This window comes from Moschus berezovskii, chromosome 5 (assembly GCF_049115385.1).
Source record: "Moschus berezovskii isolate FMDL1 chromosome 5, NW_MosBer_1.0, whole genome shotgun sequence".
Taxonomy (NCBI): domain Eukaryota; kingdom Metazoa; phylum Chordata; class Mammalia; order Artiodactyla; family Moschidae; genus Moschus; species Moschus berezovskii.
The window spans coordinates 125,746,155-125,767,002 of NC_142464.1; the positions used below are offsets into that span (position 1 = coordinate 125,746,155).

At 67.1% G+C, this 20,848-nt stretch overlaps 2 protein-coding genes across 4 annotated transcripts; both read right to left on the minus strand.

Moving 5' to 3' along the window:
• Positions 1-3,204: 3,204 nt before the first annotated feature.
• Positions 3,205-9,271, minus strand: ASPNAT (aspartate N-acetyltransferase). The gene is made up of 3 exons (XM_055434207.2): positions 8,761-9,271; positions 7,347-7,511; positions 3,205-5,505 (listed from the first exon to the last, which is right to left on the minus strand). The coding sequence occupies exons 1-3, from the start codon at positions 9,134-9,136 to the stop codon at positions 5,138-5,140; spliced, it is 909 nt and encodes a 302-aa protein (XP_055290182.1). The 5' UTR covers positions 9,137-9,271; the 3' UTR covers positions 3,205-5,137.
• Positions 9,272-14,320: 5,049 nt separating this feature from the next.
• Positions 14,321-16,893, minus strand: NICOL1 (NELL2 interacting cell ontogeny regulator 1). 3 transcript variants are annotated; one of them, XM_088836618.1, is made up of 4 exons: positions 16,797-16,893; positions 15,618-15,779; positions 15,318-15,406; positions 14,321-14,432 (listed from the first exon to the last, which is right to left on the minus strand). In XM_088836618.1, exons 2-4 carry the CDS (start codon positions 15,751-15,753, stop codon positions 14,367-14,369), a joined length of 291 nt encoding a protein of 96 aa, XP_088692744.1. In that variant the 5' UTR covers positions 15,754-15,779; positions 16,797-16,893; the 3' UTR covers positions 14,321-14,366. The 3 variants fall into 3 exon arrangements, with proteins under 3 accessions (XP_088692744.1, XP_055290187.1, XP_088692743.1); XM_055434212.2 differs by lacking the exon at positions 16,797-16,893 and adding an exon at positions 16,049-16,189; XM_088836617.1 differs by lacking the exons at positions 15,618-15,779; positions 16,797-16,893 and adding an exon at positions 16,049-16,178.
• Between the last annotated feature and the right edge of the window lie 3,955 nt (positions 16,894-20,848).

The following is a 20,848-nucleotide window of genomic DNA, read 5'->3' on the forward strand; positions in this document are numbered from 1 at the left end:
CTCCTGAGGGCCGGAGGGGCCTGTGCCTGGGCACTGGCCAGCTGTTTCTCACAGGCACCCCGGGGCCAAGGGAGGGTCTGGCCTGAGCACCCCAGAGCTTCTCTGCGGCCTGAGACAGAGATGCCCCACCTTGGATGACAGGGACACTGTGGCTGGAGAGGTCGCCTCGCTGAACCGGCCCCAGCAGGCCTGCCCCGCCCCGGCTCACCCCAGGGCCCCCTGCGCAGTCTCGCCCCTGCGTCCTGGTCTGGGTCCCAGCTCCGCGAGCCCCCTCCAAGGTCGGGGGGCACGGTGCTCGCCTGGTGGGGCAGGCCAGCAGGGCCGAGGGGAGCCCCTCCAGGAGGGGAGCCTGGACCCCAGCCTTACGGCAACTCGAGCCCGCGGGACACGGCCTCACTCTTCCGGGTGGCAGGGTCATCGCTGCTCACCGCGCCCAGGCCCATTCTTCTCAGGGCTTCAAATCGTCGCCGGTCTCCCGGAACGTGCAGGGCCCGATGGCCGCGCCTGACCCTCACGGGGGGCACGGGGCCCCCCACACCACTGCGTCCAGCATGTGTCGGCATCTGAGCGACGGCACATCTTCACACCGTCTCCAGAGACCACTGCCTCCTCTTGTGGAGGACCTTGCACAGACCAGCAACCGACCGTCCTGGGAGTGCCGTCCAGGGGCTGGGCCGGGCCCCTGTGCGCACAGGCAGCCCCATGGGGTGGGTGGGACCCAGTCAGACTCAGAGAAGGGGGTGCGCCGGACACTCCAAGGGTGGAGGGGGCGCCCCCACACGGAAGGCAGCCCCGGCAGGAGGGGTCAGCAGCCAGGGGAAGGCCCGCTGTGGGGGCCATCACACTGGGTGGGCTTCAGTAGCCCCGGGGCATGCTGGGCGCCTCCCCCTGGGGTCTCAGCGCCCCTGTCCCTGGCTGACACCCCAACCCCCACCCCAGCCCATCCTTACAGGACCTGGGGGTCCCACCCAGCGCCACCCCTCACCCCATCCTGTGAGCCCACAGCTCCAAGGAGCATCAGACAGGCAGGCAGATGCAAGCCGGCAGGGCGGCTGGGTTGGGGCCACAGACACAGGAGCATGGGGCCTCCCCCGCCCACGGGTCACCCCACCACCCACTCCTGCCCCGGGGTCGGGGGGAAGCCCAGCACCTCAGGGAGGAGCCCTTCTGGGTCCAGTGTTACACAGGACGCGGCAAGAAAGCACGGAGCACGGTTCCGTAAGCTCGGGTTTTATTGAAAAACAGCAGCATTGGGGGCCGGGCAGGCTCAGGGCCATGGCTGCGGGCCCCCCCCCCCCGTGGCTCACACACGCACAGGGGGCCAGGGACCCCCCACCCGGCAGCCCACGCCCCCGGAACTCAGTGCCCCTTGGGGCCCTCCCGTGGGCCGCTGGGCACGTGCTGGGGTCTTGGAACAGCCGGGCGGTCCTGCCATCCCTGAGCACACCGACGGTGGACTCAGTGAGTGACGGCAGCCCGCCCGGGGTCAGACAGCCTGGCCTGGGGCCCCCCGTCCCCAGATCTGACCTCGGCCAGCCCACAGAGTGTCACCGAGCGTCCCTGCCCTGGCCCTCCCCACAGTGCCAGCACCCCAGGCAAAAGCTCACCCGGGCACCCCCGCTGCACTCGGGCCCGTCCAGCAGCCTCAGCCCGGGAGGAAGGAGGGCTGGGACCCAGGCCGGCTGGGCCAGAGGAGAGCGGACGAGGCCTTGGGGCCAGCCCGCCCCGGCCAAGCACACTGGCCCCCCAGAGCCCTCAGGCAGCAGGCTCTCCCCCTGCACACATGTGTGCACCTACCCACAGGCACACCCCTTCTCCGAAGTGGCTGATTATTGCTGTTAAAAAACCACATCCAGCACTGGTACTCAGCAGACCTCATGCTGCCGCCAGAAGCCTGTCGTCAGTACCCCGAGCAAACACAACCCAGGGTCTGCCCGTGCTCAGCCCAGAACTCAACTCCAAAAAGGCCCAGGGCCACCAGCTCAGGTTCAGGGGCCAGAATGATGCACAGCAGTGGTTTCAGACAGACACGGGAGCAGAGGCGACACACGGCACGCGCCAGGGAGGGCCAGGGCCACCGTCCAGCAGCCCCCAACACCAACAGCCCCCAAGGGCAGGCAGACGGCTGCACCCACATTTCCAGCATGACCCCCCGGAGGTCAGAGCCAGGCCTGGGGGCCCAGAGGGCCTCAAAACCCTTGCCAGACATGGGAAGGAACCCTCCACCCCCCGAGGACCATCTCTGAGAAAGGACCCCCAGAGCAGGATGGGGGCCCTGGGACCACATGGCCTCCCGGTCCAAGCCACTCATCCGTCCACCCCCAACCCTGCCCTGGGCCAGCTGGGGGAGGCCAGCCCCGACAAAGAGGGACTGGGAGGGACACCACCACGGCCCTGCGTGGGGCCAGACCACCCGGCTGGCCCCTACATACACCCCCACCCGCTCTGGTCGCCCACCCTCGGGACCAGCTGCCTGAAAAGCCTTTACCCAGGCGAGGCCTGCCAGCCACGGGCCAGGACGCGGGGCTGTACAGCAGTGGTGGAGCCTCAGCTGCCCCGGGTCCTGGGACCCGGACGGGCCCATCGGGCTGGCGCTTCAGGTCCATCTAACGAAGATATGCTCCGGCTCCAACTCCCGCTTCTGCTGCCTGGAAGCCAGACCCCTGAGTGCAGTGCCAGGCCCAGGGAGGCCCGGGAGTTGGCAGAGCCAGGAGAGGCCCAGGGCTGCCAAACACAGAGAAGCTGCCCAGACACACCCCCAGGCAGGACCCTGGGGGGACGCTTCACAGAGGTAGAAGAAGTGACATCAGGATTTCTACAAAGGTATAAAACTCACAACGCAGTGCATGTTTGTGGAGCTGTTAGCTCCCAGGCTGGGGGGAGGCTGGGAGGCCTGCCCCCAGGAGCCCAGGCCGCACGCTGGCCAGGCAGGGGTCCCGACCCGGGCTCAGCACGCACCCAGCCTGGGGTAACACGGGCACCTCTGCCCACCTCAGGGCCGGGTGGTGGCTGGACAACAGCATTCCAGACACGCGGCCACCCTGCCACACCCCTCCTGGTGTCCGTCCTGGCAGCAACAAAGGGCACGAGGGGAGGCTGAGGGCCCAGCCTGTGTCCAGCACCCTCTGGGCCATCCGCAGGGGTGGGGTAGGGCGGAGGCAGGGGCCACGCAGCAGGAACAGACACCAGGGGACAGGAGGGGCCACACCCTCCAGGAGGGACCCCCTCGAGGCGCTCTGGTCCACACCACCAGACGCTTAGGGCACACCCCCCGCCCCACACCCCAACCGGACACATGGGCCCCAGAGGCACAGGGTTGGAGGGAGCCCGCAGCGTCCCAGAGCCACCACCAGACAAGAACACGACCCACCAGGCCCCAGGCTGGCCGCAGCCCCGCCGCGCCCCTCGCCACCTAAGGCCACCCCGAGCCGACACCAAACCAAACAGAAAGAGGAAAAAGGCACAGCTTTGTTTTCCGTTTTGCTAAAACACTTTACGTCTGTCTGTATTATCCAGATTAACAAAATCTGAGAACTGCAAGAAAATAGGGGGCCGATTTCTGTACAGTCTACAAAACTCCCACCCCCGACGGGGGCCGGGCACCACCGGGGAGAATGTACAGGGGAGCGTGGGGTCTGTACAATGTTCTGTAAGTTATCTCAGCCGCTCACAGTACCCAGGGCCCCTCAGGAGGCCAGGTGTGGCCCGCTCAAAGCGCCTCTGATGACGCGCCCTCCAGGGCCCGCTCGTGGCACCCAGGTCCGTGGCCCACACCACCCGCCGCTTCCCCCTCAAAGTGAGGGGCCTTGGCGGGTCTCTACGCCCCTCCAGCCACCACCTTCCTCCCCCGCTCTGGGCCACCCCCACTCCCAAAAGCCCCTGCCTGCGACTGGGGCAGGGGGTGGGCACTCGGAAGGCGCCCCACTCCTACACTGGACACTGCTGGCAAGCTGCTCCCGCCTGCGCCCGCCCAGGAGTGCCCTTGGGGCGGAAACGACGTTCAGTCAGGGTTTCCCTCCAGACCAAACCAACCCTTCACCCCCCCGGCACCCACCCCCACCAAACTGGGCCGGAAACAGTGCATATTCTAGACCACACAGGTATGTGTGTGTGTGTGTGTGTGTATCAACTACCGTTTTGTCCCAAGAGTTAAAGTCATGCAGAGTGCTATTCTGTCTAAATAACTTATTAAAAAATAGGTCGGCTTCAGGCTGGGAGAAGCTACGGGCTCGGTGGTGCAGGCGGCAGCCTTGGTTGGTCAAGATTCACAGGACAGAGCCCGACCGCCGCTGGGCAGGAAGTCCCCAGGGAGGTCCGGGAGCGGCCACCACGCCCGATCGAGCTGGCCCTGGGGGAGCAGGGACCCCCACGGCCGCCTCCACCCTGCCCTCCCGGAGGGCCCTGGCCGCGGCTGGACCACACGTCGCTATGGGAACCACACCCGGATGACGACGCCAATCAGCAAAGCCCGGGCGGAGGAGGAGCAGGTACCGAAAGGAAAGGGGGTGATCCGACGTCGAAGCAGAGCTGGCCTGGGGGAAGCGAGGGGCGAGGTGGACAGCAGGGCTCCAGAGAGTGGGGCGGGGGGCCGGGGCGCTCACCGGTCTGGGTCCAGTCTGGGCGGGGCGGGGGCGGGGGGCTGCGGGCATGCGGCATGCTGCAGCCAGGCCACATCCTCGGCATGCACGGAGCAAAGCGGCCGCGGGCAGCCCAGCGCCGGGGCGCACAGGCCACGCCCACTGGGGGGCGGACGGCCGGGCCCCGCCCCGCTGCCGGCCCGGGGCTGCTGGGCGCGGGGGGCTCACCCCAGAGGCTCTGTGCTTGGTGGGCATGGCGGGGCCCCTGGCCACCTCGGGGCTAAGCGGGCGGCAGCTGCGTGGGCTCGCGGCGTCCCACGCTGTCACTCTTCAGGGCGTGGCCCTACCCGGGCAGGGCGGGGGCGTGGCTGGAGGGACCACCCACCTTCCCGCGTGTCCCCGCTGCACACCGGCCCGGCATCCCCCGGGAACCAGCCAAGGACCCGTGTGGTGTCGAAAAGGGAGAGCCCAACACACACGCCAAGGTGAGCGTCTGAAAGCGGCCCGGGCGGCGGGCGGGGCGGGCACGGGCGGGCGGGCGGCGGGCGGGGCGGCGGCGGTCACTCCTCGCGCAGCTGCAGGCGGTAGCGGTGGTAGCGGACCTGGAAGAAGAGGCGCTCGGCCAGCGAGAGGGTCATGCCGGGCATCACGTAGCGGTCACTTGAGCCCATGTGTCTGAAGCCCAGCGACTCGTAGAGCTTGTGGGCGGCCACCTTAACGGCCGTGGTGCCCAACACCACCGCGGAGTAGTTGTGCACCAGGGCGAACTCCAGCACCTTGCGGCCCAGCGCCTTGGCGATGCCCTTGCCACGGAAGCGCGAGTCCACGGACATGCGCAGCAGCTCCACCGTGTTGTCCGCCGCGTGGGCCCGCGCCGCCACGATGCCCACCACGTTGCCGTCCAGCACGGCCACCCAGAAGCAGGAGCCTGCAGGGAACAGGGAGGAGGTCAGGGCCACAGGCACCACTGCCTGTCCGCCAGCAGGCAGGGCCCCTCTGGGCCGAGCACCGGGCCCAACCTGCCTGCTGCCCGCAGCTGCCCTGGAGCCACCCTGTCCCTGGGCCCGAGGCCGTGCAGCGAGCCCTGTGGTCAGGCCAGCCGCCCCCACCCCCTGCCCAGACCCATTGCGGCCCCATGCAGGGCAGGAGGGGGTGTGGGGAGACCTCTGGGGAACTGAGGAGGCAGGAGGGTCAGAGGGACGAAGCCGAGGGGAGAGTCGTCTCCTCCAGTGATCCGAGGCCCAGGGGCTCCAGGAGACTAGGCCGGCGTGGTGCCCACTCCAGGGAGCCTGGCCTGCACCCGCCCTACCCATAGCCACACCAGCCTCCACTGCCACATTCTCCCTCGTGGAAGGCCTAACTTCCCCCTAAAGTGCCTTCATGTGACCCCGCTAGGAAGACACTCGTCTCCCATCTGCTGGGTTCCCCCTGCCTGCTTCCCCAGCATGCCCCCCTCCCCCGCCACCCCGGCCTGTCACCTCTGTGGGGGTCTCCTCACCGCTGAACTCCATGACTGAGCCCAGACACACAGCCAGAGCTCAGGAATGACTGCCCTCTGCCTGCTGACCTGCCCACTGGCCAAGGACGCACGGGCTCTCCCCACCCACCCAGCCCGGGTCAGAGGTCAGCACAGCCTCGGTTTCCCCAGAGCAGGAGCAGCCCCCACAAGCCCCAGCGCGGCCCTGTCAGCCGCCATTCAGCCTCCCCGCCCCCGTGGGGTCTTCCTGCAGACCCACCAGCTGTCTCAGCCCACCTGATCTCACATCCAGGGGGACTGTGCCCCAGAGAGGGGGGCCATTCCAGGCTTTGGTGCAAGGCCCCTCCCGTCCTGGGCAGAGCTGGGCTGAAGCTCCAGGACGCTGATAAACTGTTTTGTTTGGGCTTGGAAGAGGGTCACACAGAACCGAGGGTGCCCAAGGCCTGCCAGGCGGCTTCAGGGCTGAGAAAGGACCAGCCGCCACGGCCCAGAGCTGGTCACGCCAGTCAGGTCAGCCCTGCCCTGGGAGCCTTGCTTCCCCTGGCCCGGCCGCCCTTCCTTGTCGCCTGCCAGGGTCCTACTAGACCCTCACCAGCTGCCCAGGCCCCTCTCCACACAGACCTTCCTGCACCTGGGGGACCCTCACATCCCAATGCCGGGCACACAGAAAAGCCCGCCCCTGCCCCCAGGCCAGCCTTGAGCATCAACTCCCTGGAGAGGATGCCTCCAGAGCAGGTGCCAGCCCCTCTGTCTACAGAAAGCCAGGGCTGGGGCAAAACCCTGGGATTAGAAAGTGGCCCAGGGACCAGAAGTGGAAGCCGTGACGTGAAAGCCCCGTTCTCCTAGGGTTCTCGTCCCCCACCATGGGGTTCCCTGTCCTGCCACTCAGGGCCCCAGCATTCTGGGCCAGCCCGGGACCCACAAAACGCACCGAAAGGGCCCCTGGGGGGTGAGACGGGCGCCAGGTGACAGGCAGCGGCAGTCCGAGCAGCAGGGCGGGTCAGTGTGGCTCAGGGCCAGCTCGGGCCAGCAGTGCCCAGCCCTCAGAGGACACAGGACGGAAGCCGGCTACGCTCCAGGAGGAGTACCCAGTCCTGTCAGCCCAGCCCTGCCAGCGTGCGGCACCCCACTCCTCGGCCAGCGACCTTGTTCCCAGGAGGCTCAGTTCATAGGGCGCCCAACCCAGGCTGCCCGGCGCCCAGCCCTGCCCCGGCCCACCCCAGGCTGCTGGGCCCCCACCCCGGGCGGCTCTGCGGGGGAAGGGCTGGGGGCGGGGCGGGCCCGAGCCTCACCGGGGGGCCTCATGTAGTACTGCTCGATGTCCGCCATGTCCGTGCGCAGCGCGCAGTCCAGGTAGGCGAGAACCACCTTCCGGCTGTAGTAGTAGCGCAGGGCCAGCAGCCCTGCGGGCACCAGGCAAGTCAGCAGCAGTGAGCGCGTCAGGGCGAAGCAGAGCGCTGCGGGAAGAGGGCGCGCTCAGTGCCCACGGGAAGAGGGCGCGCTCAGTGCCCGCTGGCCGCGGAGCCCCGCGCCGCACTGGCCCCTGGTCATACCCCCGGGGCCGTGGGCAGAGGGGACCCCAAGCCCAGAGCAAAGACCATCGCAGCTGCTGCTTCCACCTGGCCCTGCTGGCAAACTTGTCCGTGAGGACGCGATGCCGTCACACCTGACATCACGACTTCCAAGTGTCCTGAGCACTGGCAGGCTGCCCTCAACCGCTGGCGGGCACAGGTCAGGGCATGACTATGGGGGGGGGAGGGGGGGTGCTGCCCATCACCCCGACTCTCAGCTGGGGAAGCGGGCTTTGCCCATATCCTGGCCCACATGAGGCTGGGGGGAGTCAAAGGGCCGGCAGGCCAGGCACCCTCCCTCTCTTGGGAACTTGGGGGGCCCCACCCCAGCCGAGAACCCTCAGGGCTGGCCTCTGGGCGTCCTGAGGTCAGGGTCCAGGGAGGAAGGCCGAACGGAGCCTCCAGCGCTCAGAGGCAGACGTGCCTGCAGTGAAAGGCCTCTGCCGCGTGACCTTGGGAAGTGCCGCCCGCCCAGCCTCAAGCTCCACATCTACGAAATGGGGAGAATCGCCCTCCCGCTGCAAGACCTCAAGGGGCCAAGCCTCAAAGTCCCCAAAGGGGGCGCCCGCGTCAGGCCCACCGCCCCTCGCCCCGCCTCCTCGGCGCGCTCCCTCCGCCCGGCACCCCGGGGAGCTGGCTGCCTGCCCCTCATAAATTAGCACTTGGAGCCGGGGAGGCAACCTCCCCCGCCCGGTGGATTATATATAGTTACACGCGCCCGGCGCGGGGCCTCGGCGGCGGGCGCTACCTGCCGCTCCCCCGCCCCCACCCGGGATGACCGGGGAGGGGACGCCGGTGGAGACCCCAGTCCTCCCCGCCCTCAGCCCCTGCACCCGGCCCACACCGGTTCCCACGCCCCCGCCCCGCGCACCTTGGCCCGGAGCCCCGACCGTCCCCAGCGCCGGGGGCCACCTCGCCCCGGGGCCGCCGCAGAACGTGCGCGTCCGAGGGGAAGGCAGGGGTCCGCCTCCCTCCCAGGACGAGGCCCGGCGCCGAGGTCGGGGGGTGGGGGGCGAGAGGGACGGAGGGAGCCCCGTGCGCGTCCCCAAAGAGCCGGGCGGGCGCGGACTGCGGCAGGCCGGGGTGCGCCCCGCCGCCCCGACCCCGCCGCCCCGCCGGGTCCCCGCGCACTGACCGGCCAGCAGGGCGTAGAGCAGCTGCGCGCGAGGGTGCTGCCGCAGGCCGCGGAAGGCCGTGTTGGGGATGCGCTCCATGATGCCGTCGTAGAAGATGCGGCGCGCCGCCTCCTGCTCCGCTGCGCGGAACTCGCGGATGTACACGCCGCGCCCCTCGGGCGGCTCCGCGCCCCCGGCGCCGCCGAGAGCCTGGGGGCCCGGCGCGGGCGGGGGCGCGGCGGGGGCGGCGGCCGGCCCGGGGGCAGCGGGCAGAGGGGGCCACATGGCGCCGGCAGCGGCGAGCAGCGCGTCCTTCTGGGCCCCCGGTAGCGCCTCATGGTCCTCGGCGGCCACGATCTTCGTCTCGCAGACCATGTCGGGAGGCCCACAATGCATGCACCCGGCCGGGCGGCGCAGCGCAGGGACGCGGGCCGGGCGGCGGGCCCAGGGCAAGGGCGCGGCGCCCTCGGACCCGCGGCGGCGGCGGCGGCGGCGGCGGCAGCGGCGGCGGCTCAGGAGCGCGGGGCGGAGGCGGCGGGCGGCCGGGGCGCGCGCAGGGAGCTGCGCCGCATTTTGGAGAAGTATTTATAATGCAGCGGCGCCGGTGCAGTCGCGGCGCCCGGGGTCCCGCAGGGTCCTAGCGTCCACTGCATTGGCTGCCGAGGGTCACCATGTGATCTCGAGGGTGGGAGCAGACGCCGCCCCCGCGCCCGCCCGATGGCACACTCGGGCGCTGCACCGCGGCCGGCCGGGGGCGGCGCGGGCGCCCCCGGGGCGCGACGGGGCTCGGCCGGCCGGGGACGAGCGAGCGTGCGGCCGGGGTCCAGGCCCGGAACGGGCGCTCCGTGGGACTCCCGGCCGGGCGCCTCCCGCCCGGGCCCTGCGCCCCCGCGCGCGCCGCCGGTGAGCGCTCGGACCTGGGGCCGCGCCGCCAGACCCCTCAGCGCCTCGTCCTCCTGCTCCTCCTCCTCGGCCGCCGGGCGCTGTCACGGAAGCGTCTCCGTCTCCATCTCCCGCCCCTTTGTCTGAACGCGGCGCTTGACCGAGATCCTGGGGAGGGGGCGCCCCGGCTTGCCCCGCCCGGCGCCCCTGGGAACCTGCGCCCGGGGCCGCAAGGGCTGGCGACGCGATCAGAGCGGGGTCCGATGCCCACGCCGCCCGCCGCCCAGCGGGTCCCCGCGCTCCGATGCCGGATCCCCAGCGCCGGCGCGGGGGCGCGGGGCCCGCAGGACCCCTCCCGGCTCGGCCCCCGCCCTCCGCGGCCCGCGCATGCGCCCCGCGATCTCGGTGCAGGTGCAGGGAGGGCGCTCGGCGCGCGCCCCCGGCCCCCGCGAACCCCCCGCGCCGACGCTGCGGGCAGGGGGCGAGGGGGGCAAGTGGAAGGGGAAGGGCGGGAGTCCCAGGCCCGTCCCCAGCGCCTGACGAGCCCAGCGACCCCCGCATCCCCGCACCCCGCTTCCCCGCGTCGCCCCAGTTCCCCGCAAGTGACCCGGCGGGCCGGCCTGCAGCGGAGCTCACACCCGCGCGAGTGGAGAGCAAGCCTCGGGCTCCAGGCCTGAGGACCCTCGGGCCGCTGGGGCCCAGTGAGGCGGCGGCGGTCACACAGAGGCCAGGAAAGGGACCGCCCCTCGCGGGGTCGCGCTGAGGGACCCAGGGGGCATGAGAAGAGGGAGGACCCGGGGCCCAAAGCGCTGGGTCGTAGCGGGAGGGGCAGCCGAGCTGGGGCGACACGCGCTCGCCGTGTTTCGTGTGTCAGGATTTGCCCGGGGTCCGCCTGTGACCTTCCAGGAGAGCCAGGTGGGATCACAATGTCAGGGGCACTCATCCGGCCGTTCAGAGAGCCCTCCACGCGCCACCCAGGGCTGCCCCGCAGCGCGGGCCGGGCTCCCAGGCATCCTGAGGATGGCCCCCTCCACGGCAGGAGGAAGGTCGCAGCCAGAGCACGGTGGTGCAAGGAGTCCAGTAAGGAGGCGGGGCGGGGGTGGAAGCGCCGGGGCAGCGTCCTGACACCCGCCCCCAGATCCGGGGCTGCAGGGGTCCCTACAGGGCCGTGGCCTCTGCTGGCCGTTGTCAGTCGCTCAGTCATGTCCCACCCTTGGAGCCCCCCAGGCTCCTCTGTCCATGAGATTCTCCAGGCAAGAATACTGGAGTGGGTAGCCATGCCCTTCTCCAGGGGATCTTCCCGACCCAGGGATCGAACCCGGGTCTGCTGCATTGCAAGCAGATTCTTTACTGTCTGAGCCACCAGGGAAACCCCAAGAATACTGGAGTGTTTGCCGTGCCCTTCTCTAGGAGATCTTCCTGATCCAGGGATTGAACTCAGGTCTCCTGCATTGCAGGCGGATTCTTTACCAGCTGAGCCACCAGGTCTTATCTGGGTTCATAACCAGCACTGCCCCTCCTCTGCCCCAAGAGCCAGGCCCAGAGATGGAGGGGAGCCTGGACCCCCACTCAGCCTGACCTTGTAGGGCGCCCTCCTGCACTGGTGGGTTGAGCTCATCCTCCAGCCTGCACAAGGCTGGGAAAGGCCAAGGCGCCTTGAGACAGTAGTCCAGCCCCTGGCTGGGAAGGGAGAGCGCCAGAACCAGGTGGGCAGAGACAGGGCTGGCCCCCAAGGAGGCCTGCCCGGTTCTGGACTTCAAGGGGCTGGGAGCTGGGGAGAAAGGAGAGGGGAGAAAGGGAGGGGCCCAGCCTCAGTCCAGGGCCCAGGGAGGGGACTCCCCTCGCGCTGTTGGGCACAGCTGGACTGGGGGCAGGGTCCTGGGTGCTGTCAGGAGACTGGGGCGGGCGGAGTCCGGCTGTCTTCCCAGCACCCCCAGGGTCACCCACCCCGGCCCCCCCACAAATTCTCACCGGCGCTTCTTGACTTTGGCTGACCCGACTACCCTGGCCTAACACCTACCAAAGCCCCACGGGTCCCCGACGGGGGTAGTGGAGGTCCTCTGAGCCCAGACCCCAGAGTGGGGAGGAGGAGGGCCCAGCACAGGACCATTGGTTCAGCGGGAGAGCCCCCACCCTGGGCGAGGAAAGGGACCCGGGGCAGAGGGGGTCTCCGGGATCGCAGGGAGAGGAGGACTCGGAGGACTGCAGAGGTGGCGGGGGTGCTGGCGGAAGTGGACTAGGGGGCCAGGAGCCTGGAAGGCAAGGAAAACCAGGAGCAGACTTGGGAGGGGGCTGCCAGGGCCCAGCCCACAGGAGCTCTTCCCAGAGAACGTGAAGGGGAGGAAGCAAGAGAAACAGCCTGCCCAGCTGGAGGACTGGGCCCCTTGCTTAGAACCTGCCGGGTGCCTCTCTGGGCCCCAGGCTCTGAGAGTGCCTGCGGGCAGGGAAGGCGTGATGCTCCTGACCTGCCCGCTATACCCAGCCTGCCTCCTCCTGACTGGGAGTCTGTGACACAACACCTGGCCTTCCCAGTGACGCTCTGCTCTCCTGATGCTTTATGAGCTGGGGGCTGGGGGCTGGGTGCAGGAGCCCGCCAGTCACAGAGGGCAGCACTCCAGCTGGATTTTTGGACTAAGGAGAATAAGCTGGGACAAGGACTGAACAGTGAGTGGGTGGTGGAGGCCGCGTGGGAACTCTGTGGAGAGGGACGGCACATGCAACGGCCTGGGGTGGCGGGGACTACGAGGCCAACGTGCTTGCAGACATTTTCAGACAGCTGATTTACCACACGGCTGTCTAGGAAGCTGTTTGAAGGCAGGCCACCGCGAGAAGATGGTGTGGAATCTAGGAAGCAGTGCCTCCAAACCAGAAGCGTGAAGGTGGGCAGCGGGAATGCCCAGCTGGTTGGGAGCTGGAAGGCACAGGCCAGGGGGGGGAGGGACACGCTGGGAAGGACTGGACTGTTGGAGGATGGACGGACGTGACGAAGGCAGACGAGCGGGAACGATGGGGTGAACAGTCTGCAGGGGTGGCAAACGCTGCCCCAGAGGCGACGCCGTCGCAGCTCACGTGGCCCCGACGCGGCCGTTGCAGCTCACGTGGCCCCGACGCGGCCACGAAGACGCTTTTGGTCCAGTCAGCAGAGCGGCGGTACTGCTCAGGACAGAGCCCGGACATACTCGGCCTCGACTACACACGAGACCGAACCCTTCACAGGGCCCGAGCTGCTTCCCCAGCGTCGCCCGCGAGCGGGCCTTCCCCTCCCCAACCGACTCTGCTCCGGTTGCGGCTGACTGTGGCCAGAGCTGCCCACCCCAGGGGGCCCACCTGGGGCCTGGCTCCACCTCCGGGGCCTGTGACAGGCTGGCTTCTGCCCAAAGCCCCCCGGGTCTCTGCTCTCTCCCTGCCCTGTGAAAGCCCCCCTCCTCGGGGGTGTCACCTCCCCGCCCCCACCCCCGAGCCCAGGGGCCTTCTCTCCCCAGCGCCTTCCCAGGCGTGTCTGCCCCGCGGCCTCCTGGGCCTCTCTGCTCACCCACATCCCCCAGCCCCGGCACCTCACTCCCGACGGCGCCGACTCCGTCCCCAACCCAAGTCCATCCTCAGCCAGCAGCCAGAAAGGTCCAGCTCAGAGAAACCTCAGCCTGCCCAACTCCCCAGCCCAGGCCCGAGGAGGCCCCGTCCTTCACGCCAACCCCGCCCTCTGCGGGCAGACGGCACAGAGCCGCTGCCTGGCCCTTCTGCCTGTGGCCCCTGCCTCCCCTCCCAGCGGGGCCCTCTTCCTCCCAAAGGGCACCCCTGCAGAGGCTTTCCACGAGGACCACTCCTTTCTGTTCACAGTACTCCAGTGGGAGCCAGGCTTTGAGGCTGCCCGGCCCAGTTTAACTTCGATTTGGGATAAACTGGTGATTTTCAGTTTAAATATGTCCTGAGTACTGCCTGGGACATGATACACTAAGAAGTGCTTACACTCGAAGTGCCTGCCTGCTCCCACCGAGAAGGGCTCAGCAATCATTGTGTTTGGGAATCTGGGCTCCCCGGCAGCCAGGAATAGCCACGTGACGGAGGCCAACCCGTGGGACGCGGGCACTCTACGGCAGTGCCCTGATGGAGGTGCCTGTTTCTGCCACCCTCGGCTCCTCTGGGAGCCCCAGGACAGGCGGCCCAGTCCCTGCCCCCCACGCCCAGGCGAAGCCAAGGTAGGGCTCTCTTTTGTTCCCTGTGGTCCTGACACCTGGAGCAGCACCTGCAGGGTGGGTGGGTCCAGCAGAGGAGAATCAAGAATGGGAGGGAGTTCACGGTTAAGAGTCCGGGAAGCCACTGGGGCAAGGAAGGGCCTGGGCCAAGCGTCTGAACGGCTGTGTGCGCTCAGGCCCCAGGACAGGACAGGTCAGGCTGGGCCAGGGACTGGGGTCGCCCTCCCGCGCAGGGGACCAGGAGTGTCCAGCTTTGGCCATCTGGGATAGCACTGCCAGGTACAGAGATGGTCACAGCCAACTGCGCCCTCCGTACTATAAAGGAAGTGCAGACAGGAACAGGGGAGGCCCCGGGAAGGCGGTGGCCACCATGCCCCTGGGTGCATGCCTCCAGTCTGGGGCCAGGCTGGGAGAGCGGCCCAGCGGGGAAACCCAGGCCCAGGCCGGGGCTCCGAGGGACGACGACGGGCCCTGGTGGCCAGAGCAGGGACACAGGACACCAGCATGGTGACTAGGCTTTTATTGGTGAGGGCACGTGCTGGTACGGGTCCTCAGTGCCCGGTCGGCCAGCAGGCACACAGGGCCCGGCGCTCGGCCTGCAGCAGGAGGCTCTCCGTCTGCAAAGCAACGAGGGGCGTGAGGGCTCCGCCAGGCAGCACCCAGAGACCCAACCCTAGGGGCCGCCCAGCTACTGGCTTCCCCCCAAGACCCTCCTGCTCCAAGGACTCCTGACGCCTGAACCCAACTGCGTCCAGACAACCCCCAGCCCCAGCCCCAGAGACTGACTGCAGGGGACCCTCAGGGGACCCTCAGCTGCCCCCAAGACCTCCATGCAGCCCCCCCCCCCCGCCCCGCTTCCTCCTGCCCCGCTTCCCCCTGCCTCTGCTGTTCCTGCTCTGGGCCTGGCCTCCCTGAGCCCCACACCTAGACAACTCTTTCCGCTTCTCTTTTAGGGACCCCTCTGTCCTGACAGCTCCTCCAGCCCCCCAGGATGGGCTGGCTGCAGCTGCAGATGCATCCCCAGGGGGCACTCCAGGTCTGGGGGAGCCCTTAGGAACTGGGAGAAGAGGGAGCAGGGCAGTGTGTCCCCTTCTTCCTACTTCTCTGAGTGCTCTCCCTTCCCAGGAGTACACGTTTCTGTCACAAAGAAGAACTTCCTTGGCTGGGGCCCAGCCACGGCGGAGGGGAGGGGCACTGTTCATTCCAGACTTGGGGGCTGACTCCGGCCACCTCGGGCCTGCACCCACCCCTTGCAGAGGAGGCGCGGGTTGGGGGGTGGGTGCAGGGGTGGGGGGAAGCCCCCGGACAGCTGGGCCCAAGCTGGCTTTCCAGCCCATCCGGACGGTCTCCCTGCCTCGCCCTCTCTGCCCGCTGGGAAAGGCTGCGTTGGGACAAGCTGTCCTTTCCGGTGACCCCGGGAAAGGAGCCAGGGAGGCCACCGGGAAGAGCGGAACGGGGCAGCCTCCACCCTCCACCCGCCCTGCACCCCTCGGGAGGCTCACCCGCGTGTCCAGGCTGTAGGCCGTCTTGCGCAGGTCCTGTAGGGCGCGCTGCATGAACTCGAAAGCGTGGCAGTCCACGCACGGGCGGCCTGCGCGAGGGTCGGGGTGGGGGGGTCCGAGTCAGGGCGCGCTCGCAGCCGGGTCCCCCCAACCCCGGGCAGCGGCTTCCGCGCGCCCCCCGCCTCCCGCCCGCGGGGGCGCCCAGACCACCGGGGAACAAAGGCGAGCCACGCCCCTCCCGCGCGCCCGAGTGGGGTCAGGGCCTCCGGGGACCCCTCCGCGTGCGCGCGCGGCACCTACTCTGCGCGGGGACGGCGCCCCCGGCGGCGGGCTCGGCGCGGGCCTGGGCGCCCAGCAGCGCGGCGCTCAGCAGCAGCAGCAGCAGCAGCCGCGGCGGCGGCGACCTCGGGGGTCCGCGCGGCGGCGGGGGGGCCATGGCCGAGCGGAGGGAGCCCGGGCGCCCTGCGGGAGCCGACGCTGAGCGGCGTCCGCCCCGCGGGCAGGCGGACCCCGACCCCGAGCTCGGTGCCGCGCGGCCCACCCGCCCCGACCCCCCGGGACCCGCGAGCCCGCCTCCAGGGCCCCGCCCCCTGGGACGAGCGAGCCCCCAAGCCCGCCCCCGGGCCTGGAGGCGCCCGACGGCCCGGCCCCCCACGCCGCCGCGCCCCCGCGCTCTGCGACCCCGGCCCTCGCCCGCGCCCTCCGTCCGGCGACCCCCGCCGCGCCCTCACCGCGGTTCGGCGGAGCCCGCGACAGCGGCGCGGCGACTCCAGAAGGACGCGCTGCGTCTGGCGCGCACCGCGCATGCGCCCCGGCCCCGCCCCGGGCCCCCCCACGTCGTCGTCATGGAAACCCCGGGACCGCGCGAACCGCTCGCTTAAAGGGACCGAGGCGGTGGCTCCCGGACTCGGTACGCGCGGCCCCAGCCGGGATGCGCGCCCAGGCGCCGTCAGGCCCACCCTACAGGCGTGGGCTCCTGAGGGCTGCTTGGAGGAGGCGGCACCTGGACAGCAGCTCCAGAGCCACCGCCGGCGGCCCGGGGACCCGGGTGTGTCTGGACCGACCCCGAGGGAGAGGGCTCGGTGCCCGCCCGGGGCTGCGGGACAGCGAATGCAAACGCGCGGCCTCTGCACCCGGTGGGCCACTGGGTCCAGTCAGGGCGGGTTGCTCCAGGGAGCTCGGCTTCGGAGCGACACAGGCCCCGGCTGCCCGGCCGGTCTCCGCCGCTCGCCCCGCTCGGCCTCGTGCCTGACCCTCAGGCCAGAGGCACAGGTAAGAAGCCATCGGGCTGCCTGGTCCCCTCCAGCGCTCCGCGTCCGGACACAGTCCACGCCGGCTGCGTGGCCTGCGACGGGTCGCCTGACCTCTCTGCGCCCCTTGCTCCCTCGCGATCGCACAAGGTCGTGGGAAGTAAAGAGCCGAGTGTGGCCCCCGAGGCGCGCGGGGGCCACCCGTCCTTCTGAGAAGGGTGCTGCCTACTTGGCGTCCACCGGGTCTTTACGAGGCGCAGCGCCGCTGCGGAGGCGGCCACCTCCGGGCCGTGCGCCCTGGAGCCGCCAGCGGCCCGCGCGGCGCGGGGCAGCGCCGGGCCCCCTTGGTGGTGGCAGCGCCGGGCCCGACGGCCCCCACCCCACCCCCGGGCCTTGGGTCGGGTGGCGGCCGGGCACGCGACGGGACGTTCGCGGCCCCGACCGGACGCGGGCGCGCTGGCCTAGGGGCGGGGCAGGGCTCGCGATCGCCACGCTCTGCTCCCCGTCGGGCCCGGGGGAGGCCTGGGCTGGGCAGGGAGAGTCCGGAAGCTCCGACGGGCCGCCTTCCCGGACGCGCGCGTTTCCGCGCCTTTCGTCAGGAGCCCCGCGGCGCGGTCCAGCCTCACCGTCCCCGCCCCGCTCACTCTCGGGCCCCCGGCTGCGTCCTCCCTGCTACCGAGAGGACCGCGCGGGGCGGCACCCACCGCAGGGCTGCCCGGGTCCTGAGTCCCTGCCCCACCCCCGCCCGCGCCGGGGTCCCCGCGCCCCGCCGGCCCCCGCCCCTCCCCGGGTACCGACTTTCCGTGTCCACTGGCTCTTCCGCGAGCCGGCTGTGATTTCTTTCATATCCCAGGGGGACAAACTTCCTGAGCCCCTCGACTCCCCATCACTTCTCCCTGTCCAGTTTCTCCCCCTTCCTCTCTTGTAAAATGCCTCTGTTTTTGGCTGTTCTGGGTCCGCGGGCGGGCTTTGTCCGGCTGCCTGGCGGGGCTCCTCGCTGCAGTGTTTCTCCTGTTGCTGAGCCCAGGCTCAGCGGTCCCACCGCGGGCACAGTCTGCCCAGACCGGGGCTGACCTTGCGTCCCCTGCGTAGCGAGGCGGAGTGTTAACCACTAGACCACCAGGCAAGTCCTTTCTCGAGCCCACACCTGTTGCCTGGGTGACCAGCAGCTGTCCCGCTGGAGATGGACGCGGAGAGGTGTGGTCCGCGTGAGCGTGGCCGGTGCGTGAGTCCAGGAAGCTCTGAGAGCCACTGGCTGTGATGGCCCAGAACCCCCAACCCTTCGGCGCCCTCCACTGTGGGGCCGCGGCCAGGGGCATCTGATCAGGGCCGGGGAGGAGGCTGCCTCCTGCTCCTCGTGGGCTCCGCCCAGGGAGTCGTCTGGGGACCCTGGCCCCCGTCCGGAGGAGATCCGCCCCCAGACTCACTGCACCCACTCTCGGCTGTCACAGACCCCCTGCACTTACACTCCCACCCCAAGCCCCCACCCCTCCTGGGGAAGCCCAGTGGGGAGGTGGAGCCCAGGAGGGTTGCCAGTGAGCAAGCGGGGCACAGAGAGGAGGAGGCGAAGGTGTATGTGCTTGGAGGTGGGGGGCTGGAGGCTGGTTTCCAGCGACAGAGACTCTGCCAGCAAACAGCGGGAGAAGAGGAGTGCGAGCCCGGCTTCGCGGCGCCCAGGGTGAGCGGCTTGGGCGCAGTGTGAGTCCCAGGGACACAACACCCGCGCGCTGGCCTCTTCTGCTCGCCTGCAAGCCTGGGGGCGGACTGTCTTGACACTGTAGGGGGAAGAGTGGCTGTAACACAGGCGCCACAAACAAAACCCACACCATTAAAAGCGCCAAGAATGTGTCGGCGAGGAAGTTATTTAAAAATGGCTCTGGACTAGGGATGCTCCCACAAGTGGCAGAAGAAGATTCACATGCTACTTGGAAGAAAGCATCTTCATCTCGGGCCTTGGAAAACCAGAGTGGAATGGATAAAAACACACAATCCAGCTCCATGCTGTCTGCAAGAGGCTCACTTTATTTTTTTATTTGCATCTGTTTAAAAAGCATGTTTATTTATTAGGCTGTGTCAGCTCTGAGCTGTGTCCGTTCATTGCAGGGCGGGGACTCTATCTGTGGCTCTCTAGTCACAGAGGGCAGGCTTACTGCTCCCCAGCTTGTGGGATCTTCGTTCCCCACCAGCCCGCGTCCCCTTCTTAAACACTGAGCGCCAGCAAATTCCATCCCTGAAAGAGGCTCAGTTTAAATCCAAAGACACAAATAGATCAAAGGCGAAAGGATAAGAAAAGGTATTCCCTGCAAATAATAATTAGGAGAGAGCTGGGGTGGTGGCTAAACCACAGCCAGACAAAACGGAGTTTACATCAGAAAAGTTCACAGTGGACAAAGAAGGACTTTATCACATTAATAAAAGGTTTGATAGGGCAGGGAAATATGACAAATATAAATGTTAACACATCTAATGACAGATCGTGAAAATATCTGAAGCAAAAACTAACAGAATGCAAGAAACAGGCCATTCTCCAGTAGCAATAGACTTGAATACCGCACTCAGAGGACGGGACGGAACGACCAGAGAGAGGAAAGTGAGGAGGCAGAGGACTTGCCAACCAGATCTAACGGATGCGCCCAGGACAGCCTCCTGAGGACACCCATCCTTCCCAGGCACACATGGGAAGCCTTCCAGGAGACCAAACATTGTCACTATTTAAGTCTTCATAGATTTGGGGGCAGGGAGGCACTGCACAGCTTGTGAGATTTTAATTCTCAAGCAGGGATTGAACACAGGCCCTCAGCAGCAAGAGCACAGAATCCCAGCCGCTGAATCACCAGGGAATTCCCATCAATAGATTTTAAAAGCTAGATGTCATAAAAAGTGTATTCTCTGACCACAGCAGGATGACGCTGGAACTCAATAACAGAAGGAAAAGCGGAACTTTGAAGGACCAGAGGAGAAATCCCGAGGGAACTTAGAAATGACTCGGGGAGGAATGAAAGCAGAATAAAATGTACGGGACGCTGAGAGCAGTGATAAGAGGGGCCACAGCTGCAAACACTCACAGTAAAAGAGAAAGGTCGGATCAACGCCTAATTCTACAACTTAAGGAACTAGAAAAAGAAGAGCACACAACCCAGAACCAGCAGAAGGAGGGAATCCCATGGTGGCCCAGGACTCTACTCTCACTGCTAAGGACATGGGTTCAATCCCTGGTCGGGGAACCAAGATTCCGCAAGCTGGGTGTTGTGGCCAAAAAGAAAAAAAAAAGAAAAAGCCTAGCAGAAGGAAAGAAAGATTAAGATGGAGATATAATGAAAGAAATAGAGAACAGAAAAACCATAAGGAAAGATCAATGGAACAAAAAGTTGGTTCTTTGAAAAGATCAACATACTTGACAAACCTTTAACCAAATGGACTAAGAAAGAAGGAGAGAAGACACGAATTACTAAAATCAGACATGAAGTCTGGAGGCATTCCTACCAATTCGGCAGAAATGAAAAGGATTAAAAGAGAAAACCCTGAACAGCTGTGCACCGGCAGGTCGGGTCAGCTAGACTAAATGCACTCCTAGAAACAAGGGAGCGGTGAGGCGATTGAGTCAGTCATCAACACTCTCCCAACAAAAAACACCCTGGATCTGATGGCTTCACTGGCGAATTCTAGCAAACATTTAAAGAAGCATTAACACCAAGCCTTCTCAAACTTTTCCCCAAAATTGAAGAGTATAAAATAGTTCCTAACGCATTCCATGAAGCCAACCTACCAAGGCCAGAGAAACCCTACAAGAAAACCGCAGACCAACGGTCCTTATGGACATTGAGGCAAAACTCCTCAGCAGAATCTGAGCATCCTGGACTCAGCAGCAGAGTAAAAGGACCGCACTGGGAGCGGGCACAGCAGTGATCCCAGGGCCTGGGCGGTGCTCCGGTTCCTGATTCCGCTGTTAGAGACACAGTGTGTTTACTCTGTGCAAGTGCAGCTGTGTATTTATGCTTGGGGCACGTTCCTGTACGTATTTGCTGAGAAGAGTTACCTATAGTTCTAAACAAAGAATGACACAAAATAGACACGCATTCAGACAGAACACCCTTAGGAAGGAAGTTCTGAAGGATGTAGTTCAGGCTGAGATAAGAGATCCGAAATGGAAGATCAGGAACTGGGGGGGGGGGGGGGCACAGTGAGAGGAGAACTAGGGGGTGAGTATAAAGAGGCTGTGACTCGGCTAAACAGCAGTAGGAAAATAGAATTAATATAAAGGAGGACAGGTAAATCAAGAAG